The sequence below is a fragment of the Myxine glutinosa genome, chromosome 10, assembly GCF_964187855.1.
Source record: "Myxine glutinosa chromosome 10, kmMyxGlut1.1, whole genome shotgun sequence".
Taxonomy (NCBI): Eukaryota; Metazoa; Chordata; class Myxini; order Myxiniformes; family Myxinidae; genus Myxine; species Myxine glutinosa.
In genome coordinates, this window is record NC_136270.1 from 20,778,732 (window position 1) to 20,796,339 (window position 17,608).

At 42.4% G+C, this 17,608-nt stretch overlaps 1 protein-coding gene across 2 annotated transcripts in view; it reads right to left on the reverse strand.

Annotated features, from left to right (window-relative positions):
• LOC137434375 (casein kinase II subunit alpha) overlaps positions 1–15,401 on the reverse strand; it is an 84,525-nt gene extending 69,124 nt beyond the window's left edge. For both annotated transcript variants that reach the window (XM_068127303.2, XM_068127302.2), the window contains exons 1-2: positions 15,084–15,401; positions 11,091–11,217 (exon numbers count right to left, since the gene is read on the reverse strand). In XM_068127303.2, coding sequence (XP_067983404.1) covers positions 11,091–11,191 — 101 coding nt within the window. In that variant the 5' untranslated portion in view covers positions 11,192–11,217; positions 15,084–15,401. The remainder of the gene's footprint in view (positions 1–11,090; positions 11,218–15,083) is intronic.
• Positions 15,402–17,608: the final 2,207 nt, after the last annotated feature.

Consider the following 17,608-nt stretch of genomic DNA (forward strand, 5'->3'; position numbering starts at 1 on the left):
AGCAGTTTCACCGGTGGTCGTGTCGTGTCGTCTGTGACGAACGAATGAGCTCAGGGTTCCGTGAACCCGGCCGCCCCAGGGATCGACGTTCGCCTCCGAGTCGTAGGCGTGTCCCCTCTTTCCTCGAGCGGCCGAAGTTGCTTGCTTCTTTTTTTTTGGACGATGCGATATACGCAGAAACGACGACGTACAGGCAGGCATTTGCAAATCCATGCACATGTGCACATGCACACGTCGATCGGTTCGTCGACGCCGGATGCCGGCGAGGTGCTCGACGAGGCACCCGGGCTCGAGGCATGACACGGTCGTTTGTTTCACATGGACCATGGGCCATGGGGCCTGACCTCGTCGCGTACATTGCACACTCTGCACGGTGACGTGACGTCTGCCACGGACGGTTGTCCGAGCCGGCATCGTCGTCATGTTTCGCCGTTGCCACGTTACGTTGGTTGTTTTACACAGTAAAGGAACCTTTACACAGTAAAGGAATAATCACAAAAATACCAGCGAAATGCAAAGCAAGCACACAACCGCAGCACAGGACAAAATGCATATGGCGTCGCCTTTGTTTTGAATGAGAACCAGCAGCTACGCGTACGTAAAGTATACTGTACGTACATTTTTAATATTTTTAATGTGCTTTTTATTGTATTTTAAATTGTTTTTTTAGCTTCTTTTATTGTTAATTTATGTACTATTTTATTTATTTTAAATATATTTTTAAGGAAAAATTAATTTTTTTCACGTCCTCCTGTTATGATGTAGGAGTGACGTAAGGTCGCACATAATGACGTTCGCTGAACTGAAATTTACTCTAGAAGAGTGGCGTAAAGTCGGATTTCACGCATGTCGAAATGGCGTAAAACGGGGTATTGCTGTACGTGTTTCCTTCAGTTGAAATGGGTTAGAATTCCCCCAAGCAGGGATTCAACCCGTGTCCTTATAAAAGGTCTTTGTCCGAGGTCACCGAGTCCGATCGAGTCCGTGCAGCGATCGGTGCAGCCATTTGCACGGCACCCGGGAAAACAACATCGTCACAATGAGAACAATGAACGTTATGTGAACGTGAATGTGATGCGGTAGTCCGAACATGAGAATGCTGGAGACTAAAGCTGAAATTGGGAAAACTAAATAGCCTATTTTACTCCTGGAGATCCCAGGATTATCCACTCAAAATATCTTTGCGATCGGTTCAGCAGTTTTTACGGTACCTTCGAACAGACAGACAGACAGGCGGACGGACATTTGGTGAATTATAGTAAGATTACCATTACGAAAACGATACGACTGAAACGATACACTACCGTATTAAGAAACATGGGCTTAATTTGTCTGAAGCGGTCCGAAGGCAAGGCACAAAGCCTATAGTAGGGTCATATCCAGGACTCCCGTGACCATGGAGAGCATAGGTTCGTTAGAGGATGGCTTTTGGTACTTTGGGGTATTTAGAAAAAAAATGAGCTCCTATGCCCCTCCCAAAAGTGTGGGTTAACTACACCAGAGGGCACAATCCAAAATGGCCGCTGGAGGCCATCTTGGAAATCACACAATTCCATATCTCGAGTAAAATAACTTGGACATGAAATAAGTGTCGTTTTTGACTAATTTAATGACCAGGAGTCCATTCCAGTGGTTATTTTTTCCTTTCCTGGTCAGTTTCACCGGTCCCGCGGGGGATGGGGGGTGGGACGGGGGTGGGACGGGACGAGGGTGGTGGAATCTCCCAGCACCATCCTGCAGCTTCTGTCCTAACCTCTCCTGTCCTCTCCTCCAGTGATTGAGGGAATGGGATTGTGTGTAGGTTTGCATGTTGACCTTGGAATGGAGGGAATGGTGTAAAACTGTAAATGAAAGAGACAAAGACAGAGAGATAGAGGGATAGAAAGGGGGGAAAAGGGAACAAAACCCTATTTGCTCATAAACGCAATGCATATTTATCACAAATACAATTTACCTAGCTTCTAAACAGAATACTAATGAAATAAACTATATAATATTTACGTGTTTGTACTTCCAAACTAAAACTCTGTGTTAAAATGAAGGAATGTGAGTGAGTGTAAAGGTTTTTGACACCATATTAATGGGTAGATAACTAATATTGAAATAATGAGCAGAGAGTAGTGCAATGCTTAGAGCGCCGGTTGAGTGGGAGGTCGGCAGTTCGAACGCCAGCACAGTCATACCAAACACTCTTAAAATGGCACATGATGCTTCCTTGCTTCGTGCTCAGCATTGAGAGGATAGGGTATGGGCAAGCAACCATAGGTTGACAACCATTGTGCAGGCTTGATGGGCCTAATGGCCTCCTCCCATGTTGAAGTTCCTTGAAAAGGAACTCATGTTATTATCCCCAGGTTTAAAAAAAACAAAAAAAAAAACAGGGGAGGGTGGGGGTGGGGTAATTGTAATTACTGAATTGTAATCAACTGTCTGTCATCCGTCACATTATCTCCTCCTCAACAGTTGTGCAGATATTCACCAAACTTAGTCGTTAAATGATCAACACATGGCAAGAAAGTACGAGAGCAGCATCATTTTTGGCCCCACACCTTGAAGCGGGGTCAAAAGGTCAAAAAAATATTTTTTATGCAATGACGTGCTCATTTTTTCAATGAAACTTTGTACTGGATATGCGATCAACATTAGGGGAGGCATTAAAAATAAGTAACGATTTTATGGATTTGACCCCGAGTTCATGCCCCCACGGGGTGGGGGACTTGGGGTTGCAGAGGTCAAAAAAACTAGAACAGCACTCGGTAGAGCGCATACTTCCACCAGGCTGAACAGTTTGTTTTGTAACCCACTGATCGGCTGGATCTGGATCCGGGCCTGAATCAAAAACCTAATCGGTTTGTTCTTGTCACCGACCTAGGGGTCGCATTTAATTAATTTATTTATTTATTTGTGGCCCGCCAGCACATTTGAAGGCCCGACCGTATATTATTTCCTGGTGAATCAAAGTTCATAAAAAATCAGTATCCACATTTCAATTACTATTTCTCAAGCCACCTGCAGATCTCAAGCCACCTGCGCTTTTAATAGCAGCAACCCCATACGCAATCACAGAACACTCCTGTCCGCTATTCAATCATGTACCTACTAACTTACAGTAAAACAATACTAGAACAATTTTAATGTTTGCTGAAGAAAAATATCTTCACATATTAACACATTTATTGCATTTTCCAAAACAATTGTTAACTCTGCATAACTTTCAGCTATTGACGAGATTATTGTAATCATGAAATCTAGAAAATAGTACAAAAACACATGTCACTGTAAAACATGAGTACTGTATTGTTATTTGATGGTCAGTTTCAAAAAATATTGGGTTAAAAATTTGATGTAAAAAAAGAAGAAGTTATTTTAACAGTGTGAATTTGCGTGACGAGCATGCGGCTAATTAGGTGATACGTGCATATTGCAAGCTCACGGCCTTGCTTCCATATACAGACGGCGTTAGGGGCGTGCAAACTAAGGTCGGCCTCGCAATTGTGCTGGGGGTGTGTTCACCAGCTGTATATACAACTGCAGCCTTATGAAACCCACCCACGTGGAGATAGCATGCGACAAAAGATAGCCACACACAGATCTCGTTTTTTCATTTCTGTTCCTCACAATTATATCTCTCTATCTCTCTAACACACACACACACACACACACACACACACACACACACGCACGCACGCACGCACACACACACACACACTTTACTGGTGGTTATAACAATATACGTTCACATGATAAATGAAACGCATCACAGCATAAACACGAGAGAGGCACTCGGTAGAGCGCATACCTCTGCCAGGCTGAACAGTTTGTTTTGTATCCCAATGATAGGCCGGGTCTGGATTCGGACCTGAACCAAAATCTAGTCGGCTTGTTCTCGTCACCTAACCAACTCGTCCACCAAGTTTAGTCACAACTCGTCCATAACTTTTTTAAATATCATGTTATGTATCGCTTTTCGCTCGATCTATCAATGGTGAAGAATCACTTAATAAATAGATAACTCTCGTATCCGAATCCATCATCAGATCTTCACCAAAATCGAACCGATTAGACCTTGTCACACACCCAAGCTACCACGTTTGGTCCAAATCCGGCCAAAACTTTTTGAGATATCCTGCTATATGTCCGTTTTGGCCCTATCATCCAATGGTGAAGAATCACTTTAAAATTCTAGTAGCCGGATCCGGATCTTCACCAAAATCTAATCAATTCGTCCTCGTCACATGCACTACCTCTCTGCCAAATTTCGTCCAAATCCATGCATAACTTTTTGAGATATCTTGCTATATATCGTTTTTAGCCCTATCTTCCAATGGTGAAGAATCACTTAAAAAAATTATACAAGCCGGATCTTCACCAAAATCTAATAATTTTGCCCTCGTCACATACACTACCTCTCTGCCAAATGTTGTCCGAATCTGTCCACAACTTTTTGAGATATCCTGTTCACAAACAAACAGACAGACAAACAAACAGAGGTGAAAACATAACTACCATCCACCTTTGGTGGAGTAGGTAATAAGCCAAATCGGCGACTCTCATCAGGCTAACACTATAGAGTTGAAACTTCACTGCCGAGAGCCAAACAATAATTCGAATTATTATAACATTGTTAAACATTACAAAATCTTATCTATATATATATAAAAGAAAGTTTTGTTTGTTTGTTTGTCCGCACGCACTAATCTCCTGAACGGTGAAAGATAGGAGGAAACTTCTGAAACAAAAAATGTCAGGACGGGCAGGTTTTAGGCTAGGTGGCGAGGCCGGTCGAGGCCGCTTCGGCCAGGCTGGGACCACTTCGCAATTAAAAGCTGAGCTGAATTATAGTAGTCAATCTTCTACGGCCGCAAGTAAAAGCTGAATTATAGCAGTAAATACATTCAAAAAGAACCAAAAATGTCGGGACGGGCCCCGGGAAGGTTATAGGCTAGGTGGCGAGACCGGTCGAGGCCGCTTCGGCCAGGCTGGGCCCATTTCACAATTAAAAGCTGAGCTGAATTATAGTAGTCAATCTTCGACGGCCACGAGTAAAAGCTGAATTATAGTAGTAAATTCATTCAAAAAGAACCCGGGCAATGCCGGGTGCTTTCGGCTGGGATATCTATATTATATATACTAGGGCATGCCCGTACTATATATATATCTAAAAGTATATCCCCCCCCCCCCCCTCTATTTACATGCAATGGTTTGGTCCAAAGCTAACGGCTTGCGAGTACGGTGACAATCCCCCCCCTCTATTTACATGAAATGGTTTGGTCCAAAGCTAACGGCTAGCGGAGTTTGGTAAAGAAATCGCCATATCGTGCACAAATGCGCAGGAAAGCGAAAGAATCGCAAATTAGTTTTAAAACATAGTTTAACGCCAACATAGCGGCAACATAGTTTGCCAACGTGAAATAAATGAATACGCTCTCAAATGTGCCAAAAAAAAAAAAAAACGCTACCCGTACGCTCTACCCCGCCCGTACGCCCGTAAACAAAAAAAACAACGCTCTTCGCTTCCGCCCTTCGCTCTGACTGAATTGGGAGAAATAATGCGCATAAGAAATCGAGAAATTATTATTTTCTCCGGAAGAAATCGAATTACGTACCGTAATGGCGCACGCGCTGGGCTCAGCATCAGCTCGCTCTCACATCGGCCACGCCTACGCAATAACGCGTTCTGTGATTGGATGCCGGAAGTGCAGTCCTCACTGTCCGGAAGGTCGTATATCGCAGTTACGATGAATCGCAAATTAGTTTTATAATTAGTTTTAAAACATAGTTTAACGGCAACATAGTTTGCCGACGGGAAATAAATGAATACGCTCTCAAATGTGCCATCCGAGGCAGAGCCTGTTCGCCACGTTCGGCACACGTGATAGCTCGCTGCTCTCTGATTGGTTGAATCGTTTTTTGGACATAGCTCGGTAACTACTTCTGCGATTAATTTAAAACCTTGAAAAGGCACATCCTCGGGTCCCCAGCAATATACCTGGCAAGTTTAAAGTATATCGGACCCGTGGTTGTCGAGAAACAGCGGTCACAGACAAACACACACACACACACACACACACACACACACACACACACACACACACACACACACACACACACACACACACACACACACACACACACAGAGATTGCTGGAATTATAGATAGATATCAGTGGCATATTCACTAAAGTATCAGTATATCACCAACAAATCAAAGAAAGGTGCTTACAACCCTTAAATACCATACAATCCATACATTATTACATTATTTAAAAGGCTTTGATGCACTCGGCTACACCTGGAACAGTGAAACATAAGGCGTCGGTCATACTAAACACCACCAAGAGACACGTTTTTAGCAAATGAACATTTTTATAGCTGTTGAAACTGCTGTTAAGCTGAATTCTGCAGTTCAAGTTTTGAAATTCGCTTCAGGTTAAGTTTGTTGAGCGTCTCACATTTAATAGATAACCGTCTGCGAAAATTAAATAAAGTTACGAACACCGCCCGGAAAGTTGTATGGGGACGTAGGGGGGGAGATCAGAGTGCGGGTGTTTGGGAGGAGAGATGGAGACACAGCACCATAGAATGAGAGTTTGGTAAACCTAACAACTCTTTGCATACACACTATTTCATCTCCGGGTGTCTCCGAACTTCGTCTGTGCTGATTACCGATACAGCGATCCGCGATTGCGATACCTGCCTGTGCCGATTACCAAATCCTGATCTCGCTTTAAAAGTTAAAAGTCAAGACAAATACGTTTTTGTTAAAGTATGGGGTAAAATAACCATTCTCATCATGGGGAAGAAAAGCCCCATGTGGGAAGGAATACTTTTAGTTGAACAATCCATCTTTCACTCTTTAATCCCTCCATCTATCAATCCATCTTTCAATTCATCTTTCAATCCCTCCATCTATCATTCCATCTATCATTCCATCTTTCATTCCATCTTTCATTCCATCTTTCAATCCCTCCATCTTTCAATCCCTCCATCTTTCAATCCCTCCATCTTTCAATCCCTCCACCCATCAATCCATCTCTCGACCCCCTTTTTTTTTTTTTTCTTTTTTTTTTTTTTACTTCAGCGTACTATCCATTGCTGGTCCCTCGCCCTTTAGCTTCCAAACAATAACTCCTCAGCCATCACGATCCTGCCCGTTTTGCCTTTCAAACATTGTAACAACTCACATGGGAAACTTCCATCATCTGAATTCACCTGATCATTCATCTCAAACCCCATAACTCCCATTAGTCAGGTTCACTATGTTAACAAATATAATTTCGTTCAAAAATTTTGGAGATTAGCAAAACTATACATTTTTGGAATATTCAGAGCATGAGGAATCCAAAAATTAATGTTGGCATTTGCATAGACACTTTTGCGAAAATGACACTCAGGACAGTGATGAAGATAGTCAGGTTGACTATGTTTACAAATATAATTTTGTTCAAAATTTTGGGAGATTAGCAAACCTGTACATTTTTGGAATCAGAGCGTGGAGAATCCGAAAATCAATGTTGGCATTTGCAGACACCTGCATGGCCGCCATAAAATACATATTTTGCGCTATCTCGGCTTCTAGTCAACCTAGAAACTTAATTAAATATGCTAATCCTATGTTTTCTGGGTCAAGGAATCCAATAAAGGCCTCAAAATAGTGCTCAGGATTATAGAAAAGCAACAAACAAAGGTAATTGAAAACCATTGTCTTTATATTTGTGATATAACTGTATTACATAATACATGATATTGCAAGTCCTTTGAAGTTATAGGTATGGCTTTATAAAGCAAGAAAGCAGCCTTGTTAGTATCAGATTGAACTATAAGTCCTCTACACAGGATCTACTAGGTCTATACCATTCAGGAATATGCTTTTACAGATCTTCATCATTGTCCTGAGTGTCATTTTCGCAAAGGTGTCTACGCAAATGCCAACATTAATTTTTGGATTCCTCATGCTCTGAATATTCCAAAAATGTATAGTTTTGCTAATCTCCAAAAATTTTGAACGAAAAAAAAACAGTGAACCTGACTACATGGGAAACTTCCGTTTTTTTTGATAACTCCTACACATAGCGTTTTCCACCTCATCTCTCGATGGAGAATAATCACTTAAGAAATAAAAAAATTATCGTATCTGTATCTTCACCAAAATAGAATCAATTCGTCATCGTTATACATCCAACCTGTCTGCAAAGTTTCGTCTGAATCGGCCCACACCTTTTTGAGACATAGGGCTAAAAACTATATATCGTACGATCACTCAATGATCAATTCAATGGTGAAGAACCAGTGAAGAAATTATCGGATCCACATCTTCACCAAAATCTAATCATTTCGTTCTTGTCACACACCCAGACTGTCCACCAAATTTCACCAGAATATGTCCACAACCTTTTGAGATATCCTCTTCTCAGGCAACCAGACAGGGGTGAAAACATTACCACCCTTGGTGGCGGAGGTAAAAACCCAAAATTTGGTATCGTCATTCCTGGTGGAACTTTTTGCCATCATTCAACTTTTCTTTCGGTAGTAAGCATGGGGATTTGCGATGGCACCCTATAGACTTCACCCAAGATCAAAGTTATCTTCCTCCATACCAAATTTCGTTAAAATCCAAGAAGGTCAGGTTTTATGGGAATGCTGGTTTCACATGGAATGACAACACTGTAGGTTTGAAGCCACAAATATATTTCAGCTCCTTGTCGTCTCCCACGAATAAAATGTTTATTTCTTTTTGCTCATCTCATCAGATCGACATGACATTTTGATTAACTATGCTGTAAATGTGCCATGCACTGATAACATTCATCACTTTGATGATTTTTCTGCAACTGGGACAGTTTCTTTCAGGTGCTGTTTGTACACATTCTGGAGATTGCAAATGGAAATGGATCTCCATCATAAAGCTTTGGTTTGAACTTGTATTTCAAAATGTAAATTTCTCATTCTAGAAAGGGCACGAGTTGATCACGTGTATTCTCTTTTTCTCAAACTAAACAATTCGGATACATTTATTTAGGACAATCCGTAAATGTATGTCCATCATCCACTGGTGATCGGTACATCGATAAATCTGAAAATACTTTCCCCTTTTTTTAGACAGTGGGCTACAAATTGGTTTTTGGATTGGTTTTTAAAGTCAGTCAGATTTAAAAATGTGGAAGAGCAGGATTGAAAAGAATGGTGCTTGACCAGAACGAATTGTTGAAATGAGTATTTTTTAAATCCAACTTGAAAGTAGGTATTGCCGATCACACACAAATTACGTTTTCTCAAAATAGCTCTTTAGAAAAGCTGTGTGCTGTAGTTACTGCGAGACAACAAAGAAGCAACTAGATATCATAATCACACTAAAATACGCAATTTGATGTCTGTCTGTCTCTTTCTGACCATGATTCATTTAGTTTTTACTAATCCCATCTCAACCAAACTTGACAGCACGACGAAGGGTCACACGTTGGTGGCTGTAATGACCTCCCCAAGCGGGTGTTCCCACCCTGGACAAAATCTGTGTCAAGGTAAATAGATAGCTCACCGTGGCGTTTTTACAAGGCCACTTCCAATAACAAAAGCAGCAACAACAACAACAGGCATGTTAAAAGGCCATTTTCCCTGCAAGAGCGGGGTAATTACTCCGCTTAAACTCCGCCTTGCGGAAAGAATAATAACAGAATAATAATAATAACAGAATAACAAAAGCAACAAGAGGAAGAATTGTTTTGCAATAAATGTCCCCAACCAAGTTTCAGTTTCAGGGACGGACGGACAGATGAACAGGTGGAGAGTAAAGCTATAGTCCCCTCTGGGTAGGGGACTTATAACACTAATAACGAGAACAGCACTCAGTCGAGAGCATACCTCCGTCTGGTTGGCCATATCAGTCAATGATGTTAGACCCCCCCCCCCCCCTTTCCCACGCCTCCTCCCCCCAAGCCCTCTCCCTTCCACACATCTCCCTGCTCTCAAATGTTGTGTTTGTGTGCTTCCCCTTCTCTCCCCATCTTGTCTTCTGCTCCCTCTTTTTATATATTTTGTTTGTCTGGTTGATTTGTTTGTGAAGTAAATGTTAGCTCTTTCACGAGCCTCGATTCAGTATACAAAAAAAAAAAAAAAAATGGTGAAGAATCACTTAAAAAATTCTACTAGCTGGATCTGGATATTCACCAAAAATGAATTGATTCTTCCTCGTCACACACACAACCTGTCCACCAAGTTTTGTCCAAATCCATCCACAACATTTTGAGATATCCTGCTATACACTATATCGTTTTTGGCCCTATCTCCCAATGGTGAAAAATCACTTTAAAACTTCTAGTAGCCGGATCCGAATCCAGATCTTCACCAAAATCTAATAATTTCGCCCTTGTGACATAAGCTACATCTCTGCTAAATTTCGTCTGAATCAGTCCACAACTTTTTGAGATATTTTGTTCACAAAGACAGACAAACAAACAGACAGACATGGGGTGAAAACATAACCTCCATCCACCTTTGGTGGCAGAGGTAATAAAGGCATAATACTAATGTTACTATAAAACAATATTAATACTAATACCCCTATCCCCAAGGGTTTTTCTTCCTTGGACGTGCATAAATAGCTCGTCATGGCATTTCATGGGACAAGCCGACAAGTAAAAAATATTATAAACCACAAACACATATGATTACCTTTTTAAACAGTCGCTACTGCTGTTTAATGCTAAAATTAAATGGAGGAAACCCAACGTTTTTGAGGCATATGCTTATCACATCCGCCATAGACTAACTGCCCTAAGCCGAGATCTACTGCAATCTATATACCCCAGAGGATAATAACATAACCCTTCCTGAAATTCCTGTGGGGAGTGGATGCAGTAAATAAACAGGAAAAAGGAAGAAACAAATGTGGCATTCCTTAATAAATGAAGAAATAATAAATTCTTTAAATCTCAATGATCATGTGCAAGATGGTCCAAACCCGATCTTCTGCCTAATCGAGTAGACTTGGCAAAACATTTCCTAAAAGACATCTTGATGAACCTCGAAGGAAAACAAAATGAAATCACTGCAAGAGCTACAAAATGGACCGAAGCATGGATGAACTCACTCACCCCCACTCAACAACGTGCGACTCGTAGTCCCAATATTCACGGGGCCGGTGCGTGTTCACATCGGTGTATACACGGGCACGACTCGACACGGGTGCCGTCATCGTTGCTTCTCTCCGGCCAATCTTGCCTACAAGAAAAGACATGGTGGAAATACTTGTCGACAAGACATTTAATCCTGTGAGTGACTTTCTCCCACAATACGAGAGAAATGTAGCTCTCCGTGCTGACATTTTATACGGCAAAAGGAGACATTTGGCCAATCGTGTCGGCATCAAATTTAACCCAACGTTGACAAACTATAAAACTAGATGGCAGGACAGGTGTGTATGGCATATTATTATAATAGAGCAAACGTATATGGTTATGTCGCTATGTATGTTTATACTAGCTGAGGTACCCGGCTTCGCCTGGGTTGAATAAGAATAATACAAATATATGATGAAAAGAACATGTATATTTTAGAGCAATATCACAGTACATTTCCTACATGACGTTTTTTCAATTTTCAATTTCTCAAAACCTCTGGGTATACAACATTTCTGCTTTTCTTACTTGGTGCCAAGACAAAGATTGCTTGGTTTTCCAACCCTGGAGCAGCCCACGTACAGCTGGCCATGGGCAAACACATGTTCTGTGAAGTTCAGGCCTACAACCTTCATTGATTGCCCCTGCGCCCTGTTGATGGATATAGCAAAACATAGCCTGATGTGGAACTGAATCCTCTTGAAGGAGAATGGAAGGTCAGGTGGAATAAGTGGTATCCTTGGAATGAATACTTTCTCTCCTCTGTATTGTCCTGAGAGGATGGTTGCCTCTAGGACATGCGGCATCATTTGCTGGATTGTCAATCGTGTTCCATTACACAGCTTTGGTGGATCAAGATTCCTCCGAAGCATGATTGGTGCTCCCACCTTGAGAATCAACCTGTGTGTTGGGAGTCCTTGAGGCTGACGACTGTTGAGAAACTCAGTTGGGAGGTTTACTGCCTGATCTTCATCTGTCACTTTGTCAAGAGAATCATAATTTCTTTCATGACCGGGCAGCGAACGTCATTATGTGCGACTTTACGTCACTCCTACGGACGTGAAAACATTTGTTTTCCTTAAAAATATATTTAAAATAAATAAAATAGTACATAAATTAACGATAAAAAGCTTAAAAAAAACAATTTAAAATACAATAAAAAGCACATTAAAAATATATAAATATGTATGTACAGTATACTGTACGTACGCGCAACTGCTGGTTCTCATTCAAAACAGAGGCGACGTACAGTATTCCTTTACTGTGTCTGTGTTAGCCATGGGTCCGAAGAAGGATAATGCTAGTGTTTCCAAGCTTAATGTGGTTACGATGGAAGATAAGTTAAATCTGATTAAAAGGTATGAAAAAGGTGGAAAAATGTCGGTGATAGCGCATAGACCTTATCGCGAATCGGAACCGCAATGCGTCATGGGATCGGAAAGGGGCAATAGCGCCGCCACAAACTACACCATGGAAGAGATGACCACATTTGTAGACCAGAATGTCCCAAGAATGGTTGAGGGCCAACAGCAAGCCTTTAATTATATCCTGAAGAGTGTTGATGATGATGCTGGCAAGATATTCTTCCTCGATGCTCCTGGCGGGACAGGAAAAACATTCCTCATTAATATCATCCTGGCCAAGGTTCGTCAAAAGTCGGAAATTGCTCTGGCTGTGGCCTCAAGTGGAATTGCAGCTGTCCCGGTTTTTTTAAACCATTGATATTAAAATAAAAAGTACCCTATAACCACCAGAATTTTATGCCGATTCCGAATCTGTGTCTAAAACGTTTCTCCGATGTGTAGTTCTTGGGTTATAAGCGGACATCCAGACAGACACACACACACACACACACACACACACACACACACACACACACACACACACACACACACACACACACACACACACACACACACACACACACACACACACACACACACACTCACACACACAACCTTTATTTATATAGATGCGACGAAAACGTCTTCTTCTTCTTCAACTAAAATAACCACCCTCTTATTTAACCCTCTTAATTGCGATAAGACTGCTCAGACCCCTCAGACCTTTGACGACCCTTTAATTCCCCCAAAACCCTTCAGACCAACAAGACCCCTCAAGACCCCAAATATCCTGAAGACCCCAAAGACCCAAAATACCCTTCAAGGCCCTGAGGCTCAAAAATACCCTGAATACCCAAAATACCCTTCAAGGCCCCGAAGACCCAAAACATCCCAAAGACCCAAAACACCCCAAAGACCCAAAACACCCCGAAGACCCAAAACACCCCGAAGACACGAAGACCCAAAACGCCCCGAAGACCCAAAACGCCCCGAAGACCCAAAACGCCCCGAAGACCCAAAACGCCCCGAAGACCCAAAACGCCCCGAAGACCCAAAACGCCACGAAGACCCAAAACGCGCCGAAGACCCAAAACGCCCCGAAGACCCAAAACGCCCCGAAGACCCAAAACGACCCAAAGACCCGAAGACCCAAAACGACCCGAAGACCCAAAACGCCACGAAGACCCAAAACGCCCCGAAGACCCAAAACGCCCCGAAGACCCAAAACGCCCCGAAGACCCAAAACGCCCCGAAGACCCAAAACGCCCCGAAGACCCAAAACGCCCCGAAGACCCAAAACGCCCCGAAGACCCAAAACGCCCCGAAGACCCAAAACGCCCCGAATACCCAAAACGCCCCGAAGACCCAAAACGCCCCGAAGACCCAAAACGCCCCGAAGACCCAAAACGCCCCGAAGACCCAAAACGCCCCGAAGACCCCAAAACGTCCCGAAGACCCACAACGCCCCGAAGACCCAAAACATCCCAAAGACCCAAAACACCCCAAAGACCCAAAACACCCCGAAGACCCAAAACACCCCGAAGACCCAAAACACCCCGAAGACCCAAAAGACCATGAAAATCCAAAACACCTCAAAGACCCAAAATACCATTAAAGGCCCAGAGGATCCAAAAGACCCTGAAGACCAAAATGGCCCTGAAGACACAAAACTCTATGAAGACCCAAAAGACACCAAAATGGTCAAAGATGCCTACCCCTCTGAAACGACGTGTGGTGAGGCGCGCGGAGGGAGCGCCGAGTCACGCTTGTACTATGAATTTAGAAGACCACATACGTAACTTATTTGTCAAGATATAGAGAATCTTTTCTCGAGAAGATGTGTGTCACACTTAATCTTACAATATTTAAGCATCCGAGCATTTCTGCCCAAAGGCAGGTTCATGGTTCCAAAAGATCCTTTTATCAAATATTACACCAGGTGGTTTGCCGTTGTGAGGGTCGCCCTTTCCCAATGGTAGTCAGGGTCGTGATTTGCGAATTATTCAGGGTGCCGACTCTTCTTGAAGGATCTTCTTCATTCACCGACTAATGTCTGCAGAAGGATACCTGGCTCAACGTCCATCCAAGAGAAGGGACACTTGGTGATGCAACAGGGATCCTGGGGACTCTGGGGACGGACTCCACCCTGGGGACTCGACCTGGGAACTCCCCACTCCCACTCACATTGGGAGCTAATTAATTAATAGGGTTCTTCAAGACAATACAGTAACCAACAACAATGAAACTGAGCATTTAATTTTAAGGAAATCGAGGACGACATAGCAACAACATTGCACCAAAATGAGATGCACGTGGTGCTGCCGGGCATGAAGCTCCAATAAATGACCACAAAAAGTTGACATTAAATTATACAAGTAGTTACAGAAGAGATACAATACAATGGATGGTTTGAAGCACGATGTATAAAATACACACAAATTCCTTTTCCTTTGTGTTTGAACAGGTGATCGAAAATAAGGAACAAGGAAGTCAATGAAACTGGTCTGAAGCTTCCACATCAGCAGAGCTGGGGATGCAGCGATAAGCGAAGCCAATGATGAGTGTTAATCTTTATTTATATAACAGCACCGGAGACTCACAGTCACACTCACACTCACTCACTCACCCCCGGCCTTGTTCGTGACTTGGCCGTCTCTAAACTCAGGTGTGGAGAACCGGTGGTCCTTGTAGTCCCGAAAAGGCCGAGGATTTAGGCCAGAGTCGTGACGGTCTGAGGCGTTATGGCCGTTAATCGAGGGAATCAAAGCTGAATTTCTTCCTTTGTTTCCAACGGAGTCTTCATGGTCACGACGGCGGGAAACTCCCGCTCATTCCTAAAAGGAAGGGCCAGCGTACGGGCTACGGGCGAACCCGCTGAACCTTCGCCCGCCGGCTTAACTACCAGGACGCGATTGATTCGTCAATTCGTTTATCAGTTAACGTCACGGAACATTTCGCGAAATCACTTTAGTTTACGCTCAAGTTTCGAAAGCAATGAAAGGCGCCATATATACATATATTTAATACTATTTCTAAAATGCATTTTCTAAAATATCAGCCATAAGCAACCGTAATATAATCTTATACACCGCCTCACTTTTCCGTATTCTGAATCTGGGATTCTGGGTTCATCGAAGAGCGAGAACACATAACGGGCTAGAACATAATATAACTAGAACAGCACTAGCTCGGTAGAGACCATACCTCCGCCAGACTGAACGGTTTATGTTTTTATCCCACTGATTATGATAGGCCGGATCTGGAATCAGACCTGAACCAAAATCGATTCGGCTTGTTCTTGTCAACTACCCAACTCATCCACCAAGTTTTGTCATTATCCGTCCATAAGTTTTTGAAATATGGTATATAATATATATCGTTTGGTCCAATCTCTCAAGGGTGAAGATCACTTTAAAAATAAACTAGAACAACACTTCGACGTCACGACGTCGACCGATATGCCTCTGCCCACATTCTAATGCATGTTCCAAGTTTGATTTAAATCAATTCAGCTGTTCACAAGGTATCACATTTTTAACTGACATGACCTCTGCCCTTTGACCTATTGACCCCAAATTTTAATCAGTTCATGTTAACATCATTATCCATCCCTGTACCAAGTTTTAATTTCAATCCCTTCAGCTGTTCACAAGTTATCACATTTTTACCTGACATGACCTCTGACCTTTGGCCTTTGACATCAGGACCCCAAAATATAATCAGTTAATCTTTACATCATTATACATATCTGTACAAAGTTTGAATTAGATCCCATTAGCCGTTCTTAAGTTATAGACCTATTGCAGACTTTGGCCTTTGACCTCTTGACCCCAAAATCGAATCCGTTAATCTTTACATAATTATACATATCTGTACCTAGTTTGAATTAGATCACTAAGCCGTTCTCAAGTAATAGACCGAAAACAGTCTTTGACCTTTGACCTCTTGGCCCCAAATTATAATCAGTTATCTTTACATCATTATACATACCTGTACCAAGTTTGAATTAGATCACATTAGCCGTTCTTAAGTTAAAGACCTATTACAGACTTTGACCTCTTGACCCCAAAATCGAATCAGTCAATCTTTACATCATTATACATACCTGCACAAAGTTTGACTAAGATCCCTTCAGCCGTTCTCAAGTTATTGCGGTAACGAAAACCTATCACGGACGGACGGATGGACGGACGGACGGACGGACGGACGGACGGGATAAAAATTTTCATCCGGATCTTCATCAAAACGATTCTTCCTTGTTACACACCCAACCTGCCCACAAAGTTTCATGCAAACCGGTCCAATAACGTTTTCAGATATCGTGCTATATATACATATCGTTTTTGGCCCAATTACTCAATGGTGAAGATTGTATAGTGTACAATGGTCACCTATAAATGTTTTTTGTTTTTTTTGTATACTGAATCGAGGCTCGTGAAAGAGCTAACATTTATTTCACAAACAAATCAACCAGACAAACAAAACACACAAAAAGAGGGAGCGGAAGACAAGATGGGGAGAGAAGGGGAAGCACACAACCACAACATTTGAGAGCAGGGAGAAGTGTGGGAGGGAGAGGGCTTGGGGGCAGGAGGCGTGGGAGGGGGAGGGCGGGGGGGGGGGGGTGAGGTATAAAACACAAGGGGACCGAAATTAGCGGGGGTAGAAAAGATCAGGGTTTTGGATGGGGGAGGATAAGAGATGGTGGTGAACAGCTGTTTTAAAGACAGAATTGGTATATACCAATTAAAGAATTGGTATATACCAATTATACAAGAATGGTATATACAACATAGGCTGCAGAGCTCCTTTATGTACAACTTATGGCCCAGGCAGGGAATTTGACCAGAGTAGTTTGTCGTGAAAGTTGGTAATAAAAAAGGCAATGAGGCTCAGAATGAGTGAAGGGAACCCAATAGACTCCCACCCACCTTTCTATATCCCCCATCTCTGCTCCTACTCTTCCTTTCCTTACTCCTATAACCCCCAACCTTTTATCCTTTCTTTTCCCACGCCTCTCTTACATACCTATCTCCTATCATCTTACCTATTGTTCCTTTGCAACGTGATAAAAATCCTTCAATTTCTGTGCAAAAGTAAGAAAATAGAATTTTTTTTTTTTAATTATTATTATTTTTTGTATATGATCTA